The sequence below is a fragment of the Gopherus evgoodei genome, chromosome 9, assembly GCF_007399415.2.
Source record: "Gopherus evgoodei ecotype Sinaloan lineage chromosome 9, rGopEvg1_v1.p, whole genome shotgun sequence".
Lineage (NCBI taxonomy): Eukaryota > Metazoa > Chordata > Testudines > Testudinidae > Gopherus > Gopherus evgoodei.
Window position 1 is genome coordinate 32,871,561 of NC_044330.1, and position 21,801 is coordinate 32,893,361.

General features: G+C 41.3%; 1 protein-coding gene across 1 annotated transcript in view; it reads left to right on the forward strand.

Annotated features, from left to right (window-relative positions):
* Nucleotides 1–1,423: 1,423 nt before the first annotated feature.
* The window catches only part of PCOLCE2 (procollagen C-endopeptidase enhancer 2), a 41,426-nt gene continuing 21,048 nt past the window's right edge, over nt 1,424–21,801 (forward strand). Inside the window, exons 1-5 of the mRNA XM_030576345.1 lie at nt 1,424–1,765; nt 3,897–4,005; nt 16,873–17,128; nt 18,342–18,466; nt 20,851–20,987. Coding sequence (XP_030432205.1) covers nt 1,566–1,765; nt 3,897–4,005; nt 16,873–17,128; nt 18,342–18,466; nt 20,851–20,987 — 827 coding nt within the window. The 5' untranslated portion in view covers nt 1,424–1,565. The remainder of the gene's footprint in view (nt 1,766–3,896; nt 4,006–16,872; nt 17,129–18,341; nt 18,467–20,850; nt 20,988–21,801) is intronic.

Here is a 21,801-nt window from a genome sequence, read left to right on the forward strand (position 1 = left end):
ATACATTTTAGGCTTAAATTATTACCAGTAATCACATAAGAAAAGTAAAATTCTAGGTTCTTGCCCAGGCAATTTCATTTCACTCTTGTCCATGTGTTTATTTAGTGTCCAGTCTGTCCTAGTTTATTTTTTTAATCCATTTATTTTAAGGACAGTCAAGATTATAATGCTGTTTGCAATAATTGTTCAAAATAAAAATGTATGGTTTTTACTACTATTTGGTTCTTGATAAACTTCAAAAAATAGCTACAATAATACTAAGATTTCATTTTTTCACTATTTTTCTCAGTTAATTAACTTGGGCTCCAACTCTACAAACAAACACTTACACATGTGCTTAACTTTACTAGATGAGTAGTCCCCACAGGGCCTTAAAGAGTACCCTTGTTACAGTCAGATCTTAAATGCTACCTTATTCCGATGAGTCAATATTTACCACTGGTAAACAAAATGACGTTTTGAATTTACTTTTGAATTTTAAAGAATACTTTTTTGAAAGCAGTACTAGTATTTTACAAATATTGACAAAGCTGTACCTAATTGTACAGATGATGACACTGAGTTTATCTGTGTTCCATACAAACAAAACTGGTGTGGTGTGCCACATTATGAAATGCAAAACCCGGCATTACAAACATGGTGTAATTAGTCATTTCTCTGAGACAATTAGTAGGTTTTTAAACCATTCCTGAGCATGTAAATTAATTCAGGCTTCTTGTGCATGTCCAGGTACTAGTGCAGTCTATCTGCGTGCACAGTAAATAGTATGTAGGATTATTCTCAGGACTGTGCAGGGCACAGACTCATTTTCTGTTGAGGACTGTAAGATTGATCAGTTCCCCAGGCCCCACATAACTGAACATGACAGTTACAAATTACGTGAAATTTGAGAGCTGAACTTAAATACACATTCCTCCTTCACTATATGAAATCATTGCCCCTTTGCCAATACAGTAACTGAGTTTTCGAAGGATGGGGGGGGATTTTCCCCATCCCCCAGCTGCGATCCGACATGTAAAAGTTTCTTGTGAAAAAAGAACCGCTGTCCCTGAAACGACGGAACTGTCAGGACCGCTCCCGAGGAAAAGGAGGAATCACAAAGTCACAGTTTCGCTGCTACTAATGAAAAAGCCCAAGGAGCGGGACTAGCGGTTAAACAAACACTCCCCACCCGAGCTAGATGTTTACAGCCGCTTGAGCAGTGGCTCTGTGCTTTGTGTTGCCCGGACGGGGCTTCACACTTGGCCCAGGCAGGGCTCTGTGGTGATCTTCGCCTTTGACACCCCCCAGTAACCTCCGCCCCCCCCCCCCGCCCGCTGACCGCCGCTGGACCCCGCGCCAGCCCAAGACACGCGCCAGGGAGCAGCCGCAGCCCGGGCTGCAGAGGCTCTGAGCGGCATGTTCCTGCTCGAGTCTCTGGGCAGCTGACTCCTGCCCCCGGGCTGCGAGGGAAGTTTTCCAAGCACGGGGCGAAAGGGGGTGGGGGCGAGCTCTGGGCTGGGGAAGCCTCTTCCCTCCTCCCCTCGCCTGGAAGAACAACCGGGATATTCAGGCGGAGCGGCGCGATGCCAGGGAAACTCCTCCAGGGGGACCGCGCGGAGAGGCTGCCGAGCCTGCAACCTGCCTTTAAAAGCCCCCACACGAGAGCCGCCGCTCCGCACAGGCGAGCCGGGGCGCCTGCGATGAGGCCAGCCGCGTGCTCCTGGGGCCTGGGGCTCCTGCTGGCCGCCGCTCAGCTCTCCCGCCAGCAGCCGCCGCAACAGAGGTAACGGCGCGTCGGGCCAGCGCCGCCGGGCTCGTGGGGGCGCCCCCTCCAGCCGCTGCTTTGCCACTCGGGCCACGCTGAGCTCTGCCCCCTGCCGCTGCCTCCCGACCCCGCATACTGCCGCCGCCTGCCCTTACGGCTGCGGCTCCCGCTCTCGCGCCTCCGGGTCCGAGCCTTGCAGGCGCTCGAGGCACCTAGGCAAGGGCACAGGGGGCGCTGAGGCACCGCCCCGCGCTTGTGCCCCTGCTGGCGCCTCCCCCGCCAGCCTCTCTGCTGCTCCCAGTCCGGTTGCGGCGGCCGCGCTGGGGCAAGGAGCGGCAGGCGCCTCGCCTGGTGCCCCGGGAGGGGTGGGTGCGCGCGCTGCAGCCCCTTCTTTGCCTAGAAGGAAGGAACATCTTGTTCTCCACAGAACGGCGCCAACGGTGCGCGGGGGCGGCTGGGCTCGCTGGCTATGTCCAGGGCGACTGTGAGGCAGGAGGACAGAGGTGTCAGTCAGAGAAGGAAAGAGCCGGAGCCCCTGCCCCCCACTCCTGGCTGGGGGAAAGCTGGGCTCTGAGGCTGTCTTTGGCATGTGCTACACCGGGAGGGGATAAGCCTGTGCAGAGGGTAGAGTCAAATGGACAAATGTCCAGGGCACTAACCTTAAAGGGTCCCCATCTAAATCAACCCATTCTGCTATTAACAAGCGAGAGTAAAACGTCTGGAAATTCACACGAATGACTGAAAGGCCTATTGCAACAAATGAACATTGCAAATTAACGAGTGGACAAGAACAGGAAAAAGCAGGGATACTACATCACAAGATTTGTTTTTTTTTCATTTATACCCCTGGCAGGGCACCCAGGATCCGTGCAGGCAGTTCTGACTGCAGGATCAAAGCCTTGAGTAGAATCTAATTACATTGGTCAAGTTAATTAACACTTGACCTATACCAGTAAATATTGTGCAGTATACATAATAAAATCTTGATGAGACATCACCCCAGCAACTTGCTGTTAAATGCTTGCTGAAGAGTGGGGCATTAAGATCAGCATTATTTGTGCAAATTACAAAGTGTGAAGAGTAGTTAGGATCTCCTCTGTTCTACTTTCCTCTAATGAAAGAGAAACAAGGAGCACAGAAACAGTACCCTTTTCTTGTAACACATGCTAGCATTTCTTGGTATGTACAAAAAAAAGCCCAACCACCTCAGTTACTTGTATTTAATTCGAAGGGGATAAAAAGATTCTGGTTATACTTTCAAAGGGATTTTTATTTTATTTTGGGGGATATTGAAATTAAAAACAAACATCCTGTTATATAATTTCTTGGATGAATAAACTTGCCAGCACTGGATTCATGGGAAGAAAAACAACGCCCACCACCATGGCTGTTTGCCACATTCTTGTCGTCTTTTAATACTGATTTTTGCATTGCTACATATCACCTTTTCAGCGATCTCAAGGAGTTTTACAGCCATGGCAAAGTACTTGAGCATGAAAGATGTGCTTACTTAAGCATGCTTTGCTGAACCAGGGCCTAATTACCCATCAACACCATTAGGCAAAATTAGGATCTATAATTCCCACCAGTGCAGCTCCAGATAGATGCTGTGATGCAAACAGGAGTTGCATTGATGGAGAATTATGGGTCCTGGTATTCTCAGTATAGAAAAAAAACATGAGATGGCTTGCTTTAGAATTCTGTGATAAACTGTCATTTTAATAGAGTGAGAATAATGGGGTGGTGGGGAGGAACCTAACTTTACATTCTCTATTGACTTACCTGCTGGAAAAGTGTGCTTTTTATAGAAATATTAATTTGTTATGGTATTTCCCCCTCCTATTTTGTTTACTATGAACAGGGCGAAGCTTGAACAAACTGTGCAAGTATAACAGCATGCAGCACTATATCTAAAATTTGTAAGGGCTGAGCTATCAATTCTAGCCACACCTCATTTTGGGCATTAAAAGATGTACTATATTATAATTTAAATATCTGCTAATGTTATTCAATCATTTATTTAAAGTTGCTGTAGATTTTTGTATCAACATTTTAGCTCTACACAGATTAATAGTCTTTCCATCTTCAGTATTATAGAAAGTGTTGATGGAATATATTTCTAAACTAAGCAGTATTTTTTTATTCCCAGGCCTGCTTTTACATGTGGAGGAATTCTGTCTGGAGAGTCAGGGTTTATTGGGAGTGAAGGATTCCCTGGAGTTTACCCTCCAAACAGCAAATGTACTTGGAAAATCACAGTAAGACTTTCTAATATCACAAAAACACTTCTGAAAATAATGAAGAGCTACCTGTTTTATAATGCCAACATTTTATATTAGGTGACAGATGCCTCTGATAATGAGTTGTTGGACTTACATATTTCAGCTGTCTGGGACATTTTTTAGGGTTACGTTAGGTACAGTGCCAAAAGTGAAATCCTGGAAAGCTGCATGGAAACTTTTGAAAGACACTATAATAGAGGTTCAACTTAAATATATACCCCAAATTAAAAAACATAGTAAGAGAGATGTACATTATAAGATACTTGACACTGAAATGAGTTTGCAGAGCAGCCACATTATATCCATGAATGATGCTAATAAGTGAGCAAACACTATTAAACTGAATGGCCAGAACTGAATATCCCTTCAGTGCTGAGTATCAGAGGGGTAGCCGTGTTAGTCTGGATCTGTAAAAGCAGCAAAGAATCCTGTGGCACCTTATAGACTAACAGACGTTTTGGAGCATGCATGCATCTGAGGAAGTGGGTATTCACCCACGAAAGCTCATGCTCCAAAACGTCTGTTAGTCTATAAGGTGCCACAGGATTCTTTGCTGCCCCTTCAGTGCTGGACATGTTATAAACCAGGGACTTCATAAGGAGGCTTTAACTAAGCCCCTTTTACTTTTCCACAGGTATGATGATGACAAATTATGCTACCAAAGAGATACTTAAAGCCACACACTGCCCTCTGGCTACATGCACAACTCCCATTAACATCAGTGGAGAGTTTCTCTGGGGTCAGGACTAGTATATGGGCTCCAGTCAAGGAGAGAAATGAGTGCTCTGAAAATTCTCTTTTAAAGTTGCCACTAAAGAAAGAATAAATAGTGGTAGTAAAATAGGACATCACAGAATAATACAGCCTTGCTGCTATAGAGACACTGATGCAACTAGGAGACCATGATCTTGTGACAGTTGTTTTAAAATTACTGTCAGAGCAAACAAATGATGTAGATTTAATATTTTTATTATGCTGCATTTGGATTAGGGTGGAGAACAGCTTTTTGTGCTGACTTTAATCAGTGCCCAACTTCTTCTAGAAAAGAACAATCTGAAGTATGCTCCATTTTCATTTATAAACTTGTTTCTCACTGTCTGAAGAGACTCAATTGCTTTTTTAACATTTACTAGTGATTACTGGTTACCCTGACATCTGATTGGCTGGCAAAAACTCTATTTGAAGTAATATAAGACTGTAAGACAAGAGTAGCAACAACAAAGCTGATTTTCAATAGCAGTTGGTATGAAATAATTTTGAAAACAGTTCTTCATAAATTTGAAACATCATATTGAAGAAGAAGATGATGATATTGAAAAATGACAAAAGTAAAGTTTTTATAAAAGACTTAGATTACAAATGATTGCTAGGAAGTATACACTGAAGAGTCTTGTGGGTAGTTCTATTCCTTATAACTAAATCAGAAAAAAAAACTAGAACTGATTTTATTTAAGAAGTATCCCTATGGTATGTTTTCATTGCAGAGTTCATCTGAGCAATTGGCAACTGCTTCTGAGCATCCTGATTAGCTTAGCCTGCATGTGAGCAACCACATTGAATCATAGAATATCAGGGTTGGAGGGGACCTCTGGGTCATCTAATCCAACACCCTGCTCAAAGCAGGACCAATCCCCAACTAAATCATCCCAGCCAGGGCTTTGTCAAGCCAGGCCTTATAAACCTCTAAGGAAGGAGATTCCACCACCTCCCTAGGTAACCCCTTCCTGTGCTTCACCAACCTCCTAGTGAAAAAGTTTTTCCTAATATCCAACCTAAACCTCCGCCACTGCAACTTGAGACCATTACTCCTTGTTTTGTCATCTGCTACCACTGAGAATAGTCTAGATCCATTCTCTTTGGAACCCCCTTTCAGGTAGTTGAAAGCAGCTATCAAATTTCCCCTCATTCTTCTCTTCTGCAGACTAAATAATTGCAGTTCCCTCAACCTTTCCTCATAAATCATGTGCTCCAGCCCCCTAATAATTTTTGTTGCCCTCTGCTTGACTCTTTCCAGTTTTTCCACATCCTTCTTGTAGTGTGGGGCCCAAAACTGGACACACAGTACTCCAGATGAGGTCTCACCAATGCCAAATAGAGGGGAATGATCATGTCCCTCGATCTGCTGGCAATGCTCCTACTTATACAGACCAAAATGCCGTTAGTCTTCTTGGCAACAAGAGCATACTGTTGATTCATATCCAGCTTCTCGTCCACTGTAACCCCTAGGTCCTTTTCTGCAGAACTGCTGCCTAGCCACTTGGTCCCTAGTCTGTAGCCGTGCATGGGATTCTTCCATCCTAAGTGCAGGACTTTGCACTTGTCCTTGCTGAACCTCAGATTTCTTTTGGTCCAATCCTCTAATTTGTCTAGGTCACTCTGTATCCTATCCCTACTCTCCAGCATATCTGCCACTCCTCCCAGTTTAGTGTCATTTGCAAACTTGCTGAGGGTGCAGTCCATGCCATCCTCCAAATCATTAATGAAGATATTGAACTGAACCAGTCCCAGGACCCCCTCTCCACTTGATACCCACTGCCAACTAGACATGGAACCATTGATCACTACCCGTTGAGCCCGGTAATCTAGCCATCTTTCTATCCACCTTATAGTTCATTCATCCAGCCCATACTTCTTTAACTTGCTGTCAAGAGTACTGTGGGAGACTGTATCAAAAACTTTGCTAAAGTCAAGAAATAACATGATCACTGCTTTCCCCTCATCCACAGAGCCAGTTATCTCATCATAGAAAGCAATTAGGTTAGTCAGGCATGACTTGCCACTGGTGAATCCATGCTGACAGTTCTGATCATTTTCCTCTCCTCAAAGTGCTTCAAAATGATTCCTTGAGGACCTGTTCCATGATTTTTCCAGGGACTGAGGTGAGGCTGACTAGCCTGTAGTTCCCCAGATCCTCCTCCTTCCCTTTTTTAAAGATGGGCACTCCATTAGCCTTTATCCAGTCATCTGGGACATCCCCCGCTTGCCATGAGTTTTCAAAGATAATGGCCAATGGCTCTGCAATCACATAACCAATTTGGTTAGCACCCTCAGATGCAGTGCATCCGGCCCCATGGACTTGTGCTCGTCCAGATTTTCTAAATAGTCCCAAACCACTTCTTTCTCCACAGAGGGCTGGTCACCTTCTCCCCATACTGTGCTGCCCAGTGCAGTAGTCTGGGAGCTGACTTTGTTCATGAAGACAGAGGCAAAAAAAGCATTGAGTACATTAGCTTTTTCCACATCCTCTGTCACTAAGTTGCCTCCCCCATTCAGTAAGGGGCCCACACTTTCCCTGACCATCTTCTTGTTGTTAACATACTTGTAAAAACCCTTCTTGTTACTCTTAACATCCCTTGCTGGCTGCAACTCCAATTGTGATTTGGCCTTCCTGATTTCACTCCTGCATGCCTGAGCAATATTTTTATACTCCTCCCTGGTCATTTGTCCAAGCTTCCACTTCTTGTAAGCTTCTTCTTTGTGTTTAAGGTCGGCAAGGATTTCACTGTTAAGCCAAGCTGGTTGCCTGCCATATTTACTATTGTTTCTACACATCGGGATGGTTTGTTCCTGCAACCTCAATAAGGATTCTTTAAAATACAACCAGCTCTCCTGGACTCCTTTTCCCCTCCTGTTATTCTCCCAGGGGATCCTGCCCATTAGTTCCCGGAGGGAGCCAAAGTCGGCTTTTCTGAAGCCCAGGGTCCATATTCTGCTGCTCTCCTTTCTTCCTTTTGTCAGGATCCTGAACTTGACCATCTCATGGCCACTGCCTCCCAGGGTCCCATCCACATTTTCTTCCTCTACTAATTCTTCCCTGCTAGTTAACTAAAACCTCTCCAGCGCATCATCAAAGATCTACAACCTATCCTGAAAGATGATCCCTCACTCTCACAGATCTTGGGAGACAGACCTGTCCTTGCTTACAGACAGCCCTCCAACCTGAAGCAAATACTCACCAGCAACCACAGAACAAAAACACTAACCCAGGAACCTATCCTTGCAACAAAGCCCGATGCCAATTTTGTCCACGCAGGGACACCATCATAGGACCTAACCACAACAGCTACCCCATCAGGGGCTCGTTCACCTGCACATCTACCAATGTGATATATGCCAACATGTGCCAGCAATGCCCCTCTGCCATGTACATTGGCCAAACTGGACAGTCTCTACGCAAAAGAATAAATGGACACAAATCTGACATCAGGGGAATCATAACATTCAAAAACCAGTAGGAGAACACTTCAGCCTCTCTGGCCACTCAGTAACAGATTTAAAGGTGGCAATTTTGTACAAGAAAACCTTCAAAAATAGACTCCAATGAGAAACTGCTGAACTTGAATTAATATGCAAACTAGATACTATCAATTTAGTCTTAAATAGAGACTGGGAATGGCTGAGCCATTGCACACATTGAATCTATTTCCACATGTTAAGTATCCTCACACCTTCTTGTCAAACTGTCTTAAATGGGCTATCTTGATTATCACTACAAAAGTTTTTTTTTTTCCTGCTGACAATAGCTTATCTTAATTAATTAGCCTCTTAGGGCTAGGGGAACTCCCACTTTTTCATGTTCTCTGTATGTGTATGTAACCCTTCTGCCCACCTGAGCTGGCAGCAACAAGGGCCAGGTTCAGTATCCAGCGGTTCCGTTTCAATAATGCAATGCAAAACTGGCTCAAACCCCCACCCAGTGACCTGGGACAATAACATACCACCCCCCAGGCGCCTTAAGGAGGCAATACTTCCCCTCTCGCAAGCACAGAGTCTAAGTGTAGCAAAATCCTTTTAATAAAGGAGGGAAACAATGCGGCATTATGTTGGGGAAACATCACAAACAGGATTCATAACACAAACCATGAGCAAAAGACCCACCCCCAAGCTAGTTTGGCAGTGTCCATTTTCCCTCAGGGTCTTAAGTCCAACCACCCAAAAGATCACTCCAAAATCCCCAAAATCCAATAACCCAAGTCTCTGTCCCTGGTCAGTGCAGCCCCAGAGTTCAAAAGTTTATCTGCAAAGTTCTACACACACTCCCAGCTGGGTAGAAATGGGGGAAGAAAGGGGCACACGGGGTGTTAAGGGGCACCTTACATGGTCCAAAGCCGACTTCCCTGCCTCTCCATGGGGTTCTGCTGCAGTCTTCACCACGAGCCGTTCCACTCCACCAGCCGTCCCGTGAGCCGCTCCCGCCATCCCACAAACTGCTCTGCTCTGCACTGCTTCACGCCACTCGCCGTCCCATGGGCCGCTCCAACCATCCCGCAAACTGGTCAGCTCTGCCAGCTGCTTAGCAATATATCTTCAGGCTCCCCCACTAGTTAACACAGTACTCTGAGCTCCACTCTTTAGTGATTTCAGCTCTTAGTGATTTCTGCTTGTGGTAGGGGAGCCCCAGTGCTGGTGCACCATTGACCCAAAGTGAATTCAGCACAGCAGCCTGTAACTAGACCTTTAATGGAATCAAAATTAGTTCTGCTATTCAACAGTGGAGAGAGGAGGTGGTGCAATTGGTGTTTCAGGCTCTCAAAAGGGGCCATACCATCAGGTACATATACTTATCCCCAGTCTCTCTTGATTCACTGGGTTTTGGAACTCATGTCCCTTGTCTAGCGAGTGCTACTTAGTTGATGGTGAGTCCCTCTGTCATAAGACAGTTCCACTGGCCTTGATTCACATAATCAGGGTAACAACATTTTATTCTTCCTGCCCCAATAACAGAGAAACTGGGGATCCCACAGCAGCCAAAGTGACCATTTGGGCAGCTGTGGGCTCATGCTGGGTGGGGTGGGTGTGCCTATGTGAACAAGACCAGCCCCTGAAGTTCTTTTCCACACTCGCCACAATTCACCACCAGATGTCAGGGTAGAGCTCATCCTGACTCTGCATACATGTATATACTTATATCTGCTTGCCATATGTTCCATTCTATGCATCCGATGAAGTGGGCTGTAGCCCACGAAAGTTTATGATCAAATAAATTTGTTAGTCTCTAAGGTGCCACAAGTACTCCTGTTCTTTTTCCCCCACATGTGCATTGCTAGAACTTCTGGGGACACATCCAATGGTTCTTTGAGCTGCAGTAAGCTGAGACACTGATTTTTTCACAGTGAATTGGGCTCGCAGCAGGGAATTGTAGGAAGGCATTGGAGGACTATCCACACTCCAATGAGTTAGCTTGCATCCTCACTGGAAAGTGGGCGGGTTACCAGCCCAAGTGAAAGTGGCACCTAAGTCCAGTCAGGCCAGCTAGCCCAGGTTTAAATACCACCAAACTCTGGTAAGAGAGTTGTTTGTGTGGCTGGGAGGGACGTGGAGGTAATACCCAACCAGGAGCCCAAGATGTAGCAAAGACATCTCCTTAGTTACCTTGTAAAGGCCTCCTCAACTAGTATCTGATACTAGAGCACCTTTTGCCAGTCCATGGTAGCAATGTGGAACTTGCAGGAGAATCTGTCTCAAGTCTTCAAAACTTGAACAGCTATTGTTTTGCTTTTGTGTGGGTTATCAGAGGCATGGAAGTGTTTTCTCAACCAGAGAATGCCATCTTCTTTACGAGAAATCCAAAATTAATTGAGGTAGGGCAAGCAATTTGGAAGTAAAATTCCTTTATATTATATTACCTGTTTAACGTTTTATAAAGTGATACAGTGTGACCTAACAGATAGAGCACTGGATTGTAGCTCAGGAGACCTGAGTTTTATTCCTGGCTATGGCACTGGTATGCTGGGTGACCTTGGGCAAGTTATTTCACCTCTGTGCCTCAGTTTTCACATCTGTAAATTGGGGATAATGATACCTTCTTTTGTAAAGCTCTTTGAGAGCTACTGATAAAGAGTGCTACATAACAGATAAGTATTTTATTATTATTATTATATCTGCTGAAGTCTTCCAGAGTTACTTTGCTAAAGCTGGAAGAGACACAAGCCCAATTAAGTTTCTGTTATTTAAAGATGCTGGTTAACAGAAACAACTGCTGTATTCTGAGAGCTAGAAGTGTGCAGCACGTGCCAACACTTGTATTGCAGCTTTGGGAGACTATTCAGAAACCTTCGGTTGGTGCTGCTGCTGCTAAGAAATCATCTTTACTCTTGTTTCCTCTCCTGTAGTAACTTGCATAGTGTCACTCACTATATCACATACATTTGCTTTTAATATTGTATAATCCCTTCTTGGTCATCACCCCACACAGTTATGCTGAATAGTCTGAAAAGTTGTATGGCTGTCCTGTGTCTTTTTGGCAAACCATGCAGTTCTTATAAAATCCAGCATGCTCAATATGTAAAAATAATAGTCAAGACTGTCACAGTCATACAAGGTGATGTTTTTATAGGTTCAGTAGCTGGATTGCAGAACAAGTTTTCTGAAATAAGCAGGGTTCAAAAAATACACTGATCAGTGGAATTGGAAACTTGCCCTTATGAGCAGAGGTGCTTAAGTCAGTTTCTCTAGACTTTAGCTCTCAAAAGCATCTAGTTTGTATGGTTGTGAAATTATCCTTCCAAATATGCACTGCTGCATTGCTTCGGGTGGGGGAAAAGATCAGCAGCTGGAGAGGAGGGGACAGGAAGGAAGTGGGCACAGAATTTAGGCTTCCTTTCATTGCATTACTTCCTCATTCCAATATACCTTTCATATTAATACTGGCTAACGGTTTAATCTCCTGGCTAGCAGACATCTGATAATTTTTTTAAGTCTTGACATTAATAATAGTGGAAAGGGTGTTCTAGTGATCCATAGCACCACTATGGCTAAACACTCAGCATTTTTATTATTAAACCCTGTTTTGGAAAGGTTTATTATTCAGCCAAAATCATTTAAGTCAAGTTTAAAACTTGGCATTTAAGGCTCTGGTGCACAAACAACTCCCTTTCTCTCTGCTCCCAACACTGTAGTAAATAATATGGAAGAGCAAGACATACCAAGAACTTTCCCAAAAAGCAGGAAGAGGTATACTTGCGAATAGGCTCTGTTTTAAGTTAGAGCAAACTATGCATAGTATTAGGAAGAGACAAGTTTCTCTTAGTGATGGCACAAAAACATCCAGGGACCTTTCTGTGCTAGGTGCTATATATATATAAAATAAGAATGTCCCTGCATCAAAGTGCTTACAGTCTAAATACTGATGTTTTTAGAACAGTGCACACCATAAACAACTTGCCCTAAAAATGTTTAGGGATATATTCTCCTTTTTCTGCTAGAGAGGCATGTATGTTCACTAATAGGAGTATATAGCCTTTCTGTGTATTTAGTGCAACAGACCTCAACTTAGGCTTGAATAGAGACTGGGAATGGCTGAGCCATTACAAACATTGAATCTATCTCCCCATGTAAGTATTCTCACACTTCTCATCAAACTGTCTGTACTAGGCTATCTTGATTATCACTTCAAAAGTTTTTTCCTCTTACTTAATTGGCCTCTCAGAGTTGGTAAGACAACTCCCACCTTTTCATGCTCTCTGTATATGTATATATATATATATATATATATCTCCTCACTATATGTTCCATTCTATGCATCCGAAGAAGTGGGCTGTAGCCCGCGAAGGCTTATGCTCAGATAAATTTGTTAGTCTCTAAGGTGCCACAAGTACTTCTGTTCTAAAATTAAAATGATAGAAATTCAGGTTATTTAGGAGACTGATTTAAAATGAAGGTCTTTCTCTTTCAAAACTTCCACTTGTTCCACTTGTTGTTTTGTTACAGGTTCTAATCTCTGATACACCAAAACACACAGTTCATTTGTTTAAGCCGGGCAGACCCATGTGTCACCCCCTTCCCTGTGGCATGCCAAGAGGTTACCAAGAGTTCTAGAGCTGTAGGAATTTAGATTTCCCAATACAAGATTGAGGATCTGACTCGAAGGGTGTAAATTGTCATCATTCCACTAACTTCAATGGAGCTATAACAATTTATACCTTCTGAGGATCTGCCCAAATTTCTGCGGAGAATTTATCTGCCTGAGCATTAACCCAGCCAGGCAACACCACAGCTTGGTACTACAGAGTTTTGTTAGACATTGTTTTGGGGCTTCTGCAGGAGGCAAGCTTTCTCTTGGTTATCTTGGCTTGCTGTGGGCTAAGGAATTGCCAGCTACACAGGGCTTACTCAGGACAGAAGTCTATTGTATAGTATTAGGTCCTATGTAGGAAGTTTTATAAGCTTGTATTATAGGTTCTTTTGTTCTTTAAATATACGTATACAAAGAAAAGTAATGAATTACTCAGCAACAGATAAAAGCCCAGGCTGACCTTCCCATCTTAAATACAGTAGTGGTGGTTTGCCTCTACTCTTTTTGTGCAAAATAGTACAATTTAAAGTTGATGTGCCAATCTAGACTTTCATCCACAGCTCTTAATTTGTTTGCATTTGAGGCTTTAAAATACACCCTTAATGACACTTCAGCATAATGTTTGCAGCTGAACAAGTATTTGATAAAACACCTGAACACTAATCATACAGTATTCTAAACCTCTCCCTCCCCTCCCCATCCCCCCCCTGAGAATTCTTCTGTAATGAGTGAACAGTGCCCTTTGATGCTGTATCCTATGTTGTGGTATGGAAGCTTGCCTTTCACCATACTCCGTCCTCCCTCCCCCTATCTTAACTTTAGTATCAAAACTAGTCAGGATGCTGTCTAGCCAAAAGTGCAGTAACATTCCCTGTAGTTTCAGCCACTCCATTTTAGTGACGTTTTAAGAGTTATGTTTACTTTGCAGGTACGACTCCTCAAGACCTTACTTTCCAAGACCTTAATCAAAATATATATTAAATTAGTGTAAAGACAGTACATATTTAAACTATTAGAATCAAAATATGATGCTACAGGATAATCAGGTTATTAAAGAAACTGTAAGCTTTAAATACATTTCCTTAAAGACCTACTGAATTCACTTACTGATTTTAAAACATTTAGTATGTTTATTGTTTTACTTTAAAGGCAGTAAGTCAGAAGAACAGCATGAAGTGGCATAAATGCTGTTCTTCCAGTTTCAGTGCCACTAATCTCAGCAGCCCAAGATTTGACAATGTTCCGTCAACTAATTTAATTGTAGTTTACCTTTGTGTAATACAGTTGACAAGCTAATTTGTATTAGCAAGGAAAAATTATTATTCTTATCACTAGAGCTTTTCTCGATGTCCTGCCTGTGCTGTCCTTTTTCTGTAAGTTTCCAGAGAATATGTTTTGCTGGTTATATTTCTAATTAACTTATTTGTTGCTGTTGAAAACTTCTCTAGTTCTCCAGTTACAATGTTTTCAATAAAGTGGCAGTGGTTCTAGAGGTCATACAGCTTATACAAAGTGGTTTGCAGTGTGTGCGCTTATTTGCTTCAAACTGATTAAGCAGATCTGTGGATTTCTTCCCCTCACTACCCACTAAAGCCTGGTTATTTCAGAAGCACATTAGTTTGACCTGGTGACTTGCTTTACATTTTTTCTAAAACATAACTATTGTACTTTGGATGAGTTTGGTAACAGTAGTGAACATCATTTTTGCAAGAAAAATGTGAACAGGGATTAAGAGAGATAACTTCTAAGTAAATTTAAAGGTTTAAAATGGCAGGCTGTAATTTACCCACCTCAGTTTTGTCTGCAAGATTCCTCTTTTCTGTTCTCAGAGAAGACAAACTTCCTAGAAACACAATAAATATTTTTTCCTCTATTTTATGTTTCACAATTCTTGGTTGTATACTATCTATATATATTAGCTTATTTATTGTATGGTATATTTTAATACTATGACAGTGACCAATAATGCTACTTTACAGTAGGTAAAGTTTTAAGGGGAGTGGTAACAGAATATTTAATCTTATACCTTTGGGTCATTGATTCAGCTCCAACCCAGGTTAATGTTATCATCAGATCACTTTGAAATCAGTTTGGAAATTGGTACTCTTTGTACAGTTTACAATGAACAGATAGATGGTCATACCACAAAAACAATAATCAAAACTGTTGTCTTTCCTGGAAGAACCAGCAGAGATTCCAAGGACTGAATGGACTTACAGGAAGTATATCCTCTCACCCCTTTATCAGAGTTGGGAAATATTGGCACTACTGCTGCCTGTACTAGCCTGTTCCATGGCTAAAGAAAATACTTCAGTCTCATTATAGTCTATATCACTTATTTTTGCTAATAAAAGTCTGGATTTTAAAAATAGTCACATAGATATGGAGAAGTTTCAGGAACTTTATTTATTGGTTTAAAGTGGCTCATGTATGAGCTTTACTAGTCATACTTTGGTTGTGTGTTAAATATTTAAAACAGGAAATAATGGTGGCATCTCAGGCAACATAGTGCAGTAATGGTTGGTAATGTTTTTTAATTGGTTACCAACTATACTAGTCCATGAACACAGTCCTGGTAATTACATTCTGCCTATCTATGTTCCCTTTTCAGGTTTTCAGGATATTCTTCACTTTCTGTCCCAAACTGTTATATGGTCTTTGTTAAACAGGTGCCCGGTCAGTGTTACTACTTCTCGTAGTAAGAGCTTGCAGGCTTAGGCCCCAAAACCTTTCAAGTTTAGAACTCCTGAGCACATGGAATACTCTTTTGTTCGAGCAACCATCCTCCCTACTGTCTCCCCCTGTTAAATCTCTCGAGAACTCACCCCTTTCACAGTATCCACAATGAAGTGATTCAAAAATACTCACAACTTATTTTTCCATAGCTCTTACAAAACCCAAAACCTTAACAGATATGGACATGCCTAACCTGCATAACTGTATAACATTATTGCACATACAATTCCTACTGTTTGTCACCATCACTCATGACATGTCTCAGATTTAGATGGTAAATTCTTTGGGTTTCAAAAAATATATATGTTTTTTCTTTGTGGATAAGTGCACTGACTTTTGAATTGAGATCACTTTGAGCATTTTTAAAAAGCTTCCCCATCTCTGCTTTAAACATGTAATTATTTCTATCCAAATATATTCTCCATTTAACCACAGTTTTTTTAGATGCTTTTTGTTAAAGCAGCAAAACAGCATTAGGCCTTAGTGTTCCAAGAATACAGTGTTACCCTTAACCAAAAAGTAATTTAAAATGTAACTTGTGTCTAGACCCTTAATACCAAAGTCTCTCTTATCATCATTGCATACTAATGGCTTGCTTGAACTCTGTATCCAAACTTGTAGTTTTACATATTCTTTATCAAAACAAGTATTTCCACTACATCCATGGAACTAAATGGGTTCCATCTAGTTATTAATTTTAGCTATGCAGTTTTAGCCATAAAATTTCCCTTTTTCTTTTCTACATTGATATTGTGTTTATTAAATTTCTACTAAAAGTGATCAGAAAATATAAAATCCCCCAAATTGAATAGCTTTATTATAAACTCTTGAATGCCACAGATAACCAGGATGAGAGGGGCAAGTGAACTAAATTCAAAATTGATTGGCTGGTTCATATTTAAAAAAATGGCCCTGACATTAACCAGTTGGTTAGCTCTCCATTGATGAGTTCAAAGGTGGATGTGACATCACTGGCAGAGGATGTGCTTGGGCCTTAGAGTTGCAGTTGAGTTGGGATGTGATATTGAATAGCAGTTATTAACATTTGTCAAAGCACTATTTTGAAGAGAGGATGCTATGCAACAGGAAGGGAATGCTGCAACAGAAAGGGATGGAGCTGGGAACAGAGAGGGAGCATTCCGTATTATCTGTTCAACATCATCTGTACTTGAATGAAGAATTTGATTGGTAAGTTGGGGAAATATACACAATTGAAAACACAAACAACAGTTATGCAGAGCACCAGAGCAGCTAGTCATGTGATGATGATGATGATGTTGTTGTTAAGATACATTACTCTCTCCCCTCTACAGGTGCCTGAAGGAAAGGTGGTAGTTCTGTCTTTTAGATACATAGACTTGGAAAGTGACAACTTGTGCAGATATGACTTTGTGGATGTTTACAATGGTCATGCCAATGGACAACGCCTGGGCAGGTTCTGTGGTACTTTCAAACCAGGTGCCCTTGTGGCTAATGGCAATAAGATGTTGGTACAAATGATTTCAGATGCAAACACAGCGGGAAATGGATTCATTGCTATGTTTTCTGCAGCAGAGCCAAATGAAAGAGGTATTTTACAACTATGCAAATATTAAAGGCAAACATTCAGAGGCTGTGCTAGCCCATCAGGGGCCCTAAACAGGAATATTTCTGGGGTCACACCTTACCCTTCACGCATCCCCTAAAAATACTAATTGCATTATTTCCACAAACCAAAAAAATACCAACACATCACATGTTAATATACTTGTTAAAAAATCCATGTTAAATAATATGAATGGCATTTTAAGGATAATACTCAATGAGAGCCCTAAGCAACTGCTAAGTCTACTTACGCCTGGCGCCACCACTGCAAACATTATCTTGTCTTTTATAGAATGTACTTAGACGTTGAGGCCAAAGGTACTTTGAAAGTTAAAGTAAGGTTTCCTACTTCTTTGAAAGTTATAACATCCAGAACCCTGCATCCTTGGTACTGAAAGGATTCAATAATGAAGAAGCTGCACACTTGTGTTATAGTCAAGGATAATGTATTCACAGTATTTGGTATAAGTTTTATTATTTTAGGGCTGGGAGGAGGAGAAATGAAGCCCTAGTCTGTCACTTTAAAAAAATAAGTCTTCATTTTTGTTGTTAGAAAGTTTTTTTTCTTTTCATTTTCAGTCATGGATATTGACTCCTCTTAGGCACAGATGCCAATTCCTAAGCTTTTCTCTCACCCTCAGTTTTGCCATGGGGGGAAAATAGTTTTAATTTTATAGTCTTGGGACAAGGGAGAATCTTTTGTCAGCAAAATTAATCTTAATACACTGCTATCATGGATCTTACAGAAAAATTATAGAATATGTTAAAGTCTCTACAAAGTAAAGAGACCAGTCACAAACAGTTTTGAGTTTCTTTACTATGGACAAAATCCTCCCCATGGGCATGGAGGCCCTAAATGCAGTGGAACTAGCAGGGTTATGTTGTACAAATTGGTGTGGCTGCAGGGAGGCTATACAGTGGTCTCTAAAACCCCTTACACCCTGTGGAGTATTGCTGTGCAGTGGTTCTTAAGAAAAGGGTCAAGTGAGCTGTATCTTCAGCTACATGTACCTGCAGAGGAAGAACTTCAGGCTGAGAGGATTTTCTTTGGATCCCATCTGAGAACTCCTACACAAAAGCTTATTTCCTTTGGCTACACACAGGAGTTGGGAATTTGGCTGTAGTGGAACAGCTGTATTAAATGCATTACACATATGCCCCGTGCTTTTGGTCAGTATGTTATGTTTTGTATTTCTAGGGGATCAGTACTGTGGTGGACGACTAGACAAGCCTTCTGGGTCCTTCAAAACTCCTAATTGGCCAGATCGAGATTACCCAGCAGGAGTCACTTGCTCGTGGCATATTGTAGCCCCAAAGAATCAGGTGAGCTTTGGTATCTCTTTTAACAGTTACCCACAAAAGTTAACATGTAGGTTGGCAATTTATACTAGTTACTTTGATACTTCTTTATACTTCATCTTTTTTTGTTGTTGCCCCGGTTTCTGCTCAGTAATCTGTATCATGTCAGGGAATACACAATGACTAAGGCATGTTTGATAGGTTAGTTTTCATAACTATGGTAGCTCCCCAAAATTCTTTTACATGCCACCCAGACTTTCCTGTTAATCTTCAACACATGACCATAATCTTCCAAATGAAAAAGCTGTCCCTAATAAATGTATTCTTCAGATCTCTAATTTTTTTCCATTTACTAAGGTTTTTCCCCCTTGAACTAGAGGCTGTAAGTCAGCTTAGTCTTTCCTGTATTGATCTTTAATCCACATTCCTTGCTTGCCATGTACAGGTCATTTAGCAATCTATAGCTTGGCAGTGATTTTTAACAATATTATCTGTAAATTGCAGATTACTTTAATGCTTCCCATTTATCTCCAGGTGGCTTGAAAACTTTCTACAAGCTTGTAATGAAAACTTACGACAGGATTTTCCTTTTGTATTCTTATTCTTGAGATCCTGTCCCCAGGAATGTTTTAAGCGTCCAAATGACATTTTCTATAGATTTCCGTAGTGCTTCTCTCAGTGCTGTATAATTTCCAATGAGTCAAGAGCTTTTTCTCACCCACAAAATCAAGTTTTGTATTATTCACCAGTTTTCCTTTTGGCTAGCGAATGTGAAGGTGTTCTACACTAAAAACAAGCCATTTAAAGATTCACCATTCCACTGGGCATATTTTCTATATAGATAGGGTTTCTACCTTTTTATTAGACAAGGACTCAATCAAGCCACATTCATTTCCCTTCCAAATCAGCATATGACCATTAAGGCAAGCCATGCTCTAATTTAGACCAATAGTTGTTTTGTTGAACTCAGTAAATAGGTTCTCCTCTATAGTGGCCTCTTCTCTCCTTCCATTTCATCATTAGACTTTCTGACTGAACAGCAAGATGTCCATATATAACACAGAGAAGCAGACTAGACATTCTGTTGCTTTCCTGCATACATACGTTTTGTTTTTATTCCCTCACCATTAGTTTTCTGTCTTCTGTTTTTGTCCTTTTTTCTCCTCCTCCATTTGCTCTGCTCACTATTTGCTACCTTGTTTACTATCCCCCTTTCCTTGCCCAATTACTCTCTTCCCCTTATCCTTCTTATGTCTCTGTTTTGTTTCCTCTAGTACCTCTCTCTCTCCCCACCATCCAAGCCAGTGTCCTTGTTCTGTATGCTCCCCCATTTTCCTTTTAACTCCATTTGCCCCGCTCCCAGCTGCAGCCAACCGAGACTGTGAACCAGAAGACCATGAAAAAGAAGCAGCCACTTGAGCAACACCAGTGAGGGTCCAGTGGAAAAAAACAAAAACAAAGGAAAACCTTGAATAGTCAAGACAATCTTCATACTTTTATCCCCTTGGTCAAAAAGGACAGATTGTAGTAGTAGAGATCCTCCAGCAGATAAATAACAGCAAGTAATCCCCATATTTTAGATCTCTGCTTCACTGTTTTTTTTCAAATAGCACATGCATCATTAAAGGATGGCTCGTTGGAATCAACTCTACATTTACATATTGCTGAAAGGTGTTTGATGGGTCCAATATAAGAACCTAAGTACACAGCGCAACTTGATACTGCATTCCACTCAGTTACTGAGCAACTAAATTGCTATCTAGTTGAATATGGATTCATTTCTTGGTACATCTACATAACTAAATCCCTGAAATATACTATCATATATATTAAATATACTAAATATACTATTTTGATTTATTTTATTAAAGTAATTCTTCAGCATAGTAAGATCCACATATGCTACAACGGGTCTTCTGCCTACTTGCAGCTTTGGGGTTGAACTCACACCTGTCAATCACTGACTGACTCTGCTGTTAATTACTGGGTTAGAACATAGTCAGACAAATATAGTATAAAGAGAACCAGCCAGAATACAGAGGCACAGATCTGTCTTATCGCTGGAATCATAGTCTGTTCACAAACTCCCCTAAAAATAAAATATATTCCTTCTCTAGCACATGGCTTTTTTTTTTTTTAGTAGCAGTCCTGTCAATTAAATCAGGATTTAGGTGAGGAACTCTATTCCTAGAGCCCTTTACTGTTACCCCCTTCCGTACAGATAGTGGTTCTTAGGACAAACCTTTGTATTCATATATTGAAGACAGCTAATTGCTTGAATAAGCAGACACATTAAACAATTTTCATCGATTGACAGCAAAGTGAATAAGGCACACTGATGTTAGTTTTATTAGTGCTCCTTGTTATCTTACTGTAAAAAGCCTTAATTAGATATGTTTTTCCTGCAGGTCATAGAGTTAAAGTTTGAGAAGTTTGATGTGGAGAGAGATAACTACTGCAGATATGATTTTGTGGCAGTATTTAATGGTGGGGAAATCAATGATGCTAAAAGAATTGGGAAATACTGTGGAGATAGTCCACCTGCGTGAGTAACTTATTTGGATTATTAACAGCTATAACTGTATGTCCTTTTTGTTATCAGTTCTTTACTAGGTTTTTCTTGTAGAAAAAGATCATATTTTGCCAAAATAACTTCATCAAGTACATACTGTGGGCTTTTCCTATTATCTCAGATATACTGCAACTATTCTACCAAATAAGGTTAGACTTTTAAATGTCTGTGTGTGTGGAGAGAGAATCGCTTATAAAGGTTTCCTCTTTCTTTCACATGGGCTGTCCTGAATGTGCAACATGCCCCAGAGCATTTAATTTGTTTGCTCATAACTCTGTGAAATATGGTTGTTCAATCACAATTTATTTTACTTATTATTGATGATTATGCTTTTCACCAAATTGTTTTATCCAGTATTTATTTATAGTATGTTAAATCTTGTCTTACCTCATTTGAAATCTGTTCACACGTGTCTCAGTCTCCCCTTTCTGTTTAGTTAGTTGGTGATTTTAGTGCTTTGGGCTTCTGAGTAAAGCAGATGTCCTCCCATTCTGGTCCCAAATACAACAGCAAAATATGTCCTTGGCTGTCCCTGGGCTACAGCCTTAACCTGTACTGATGTAGGGCTGTGCTAGTTGACCTTTGCCCTTCGGCAGGTTCCACAGTTCCTTGTTCTTTTTCTTCTGGGTGCCAGGCTGACAGATTCTTCACTCCTGCGTCTAGGAGGTTTCCACCTGTCACTAGAGCTGTTGAGGAGCCCTGGGGCCCTAAGCCACAAAGGGCTTGTACGCACTCCACCCAAAGATCACCCACTTCACTGTTTAAAAAAGTAATTTCCATTGCCCTT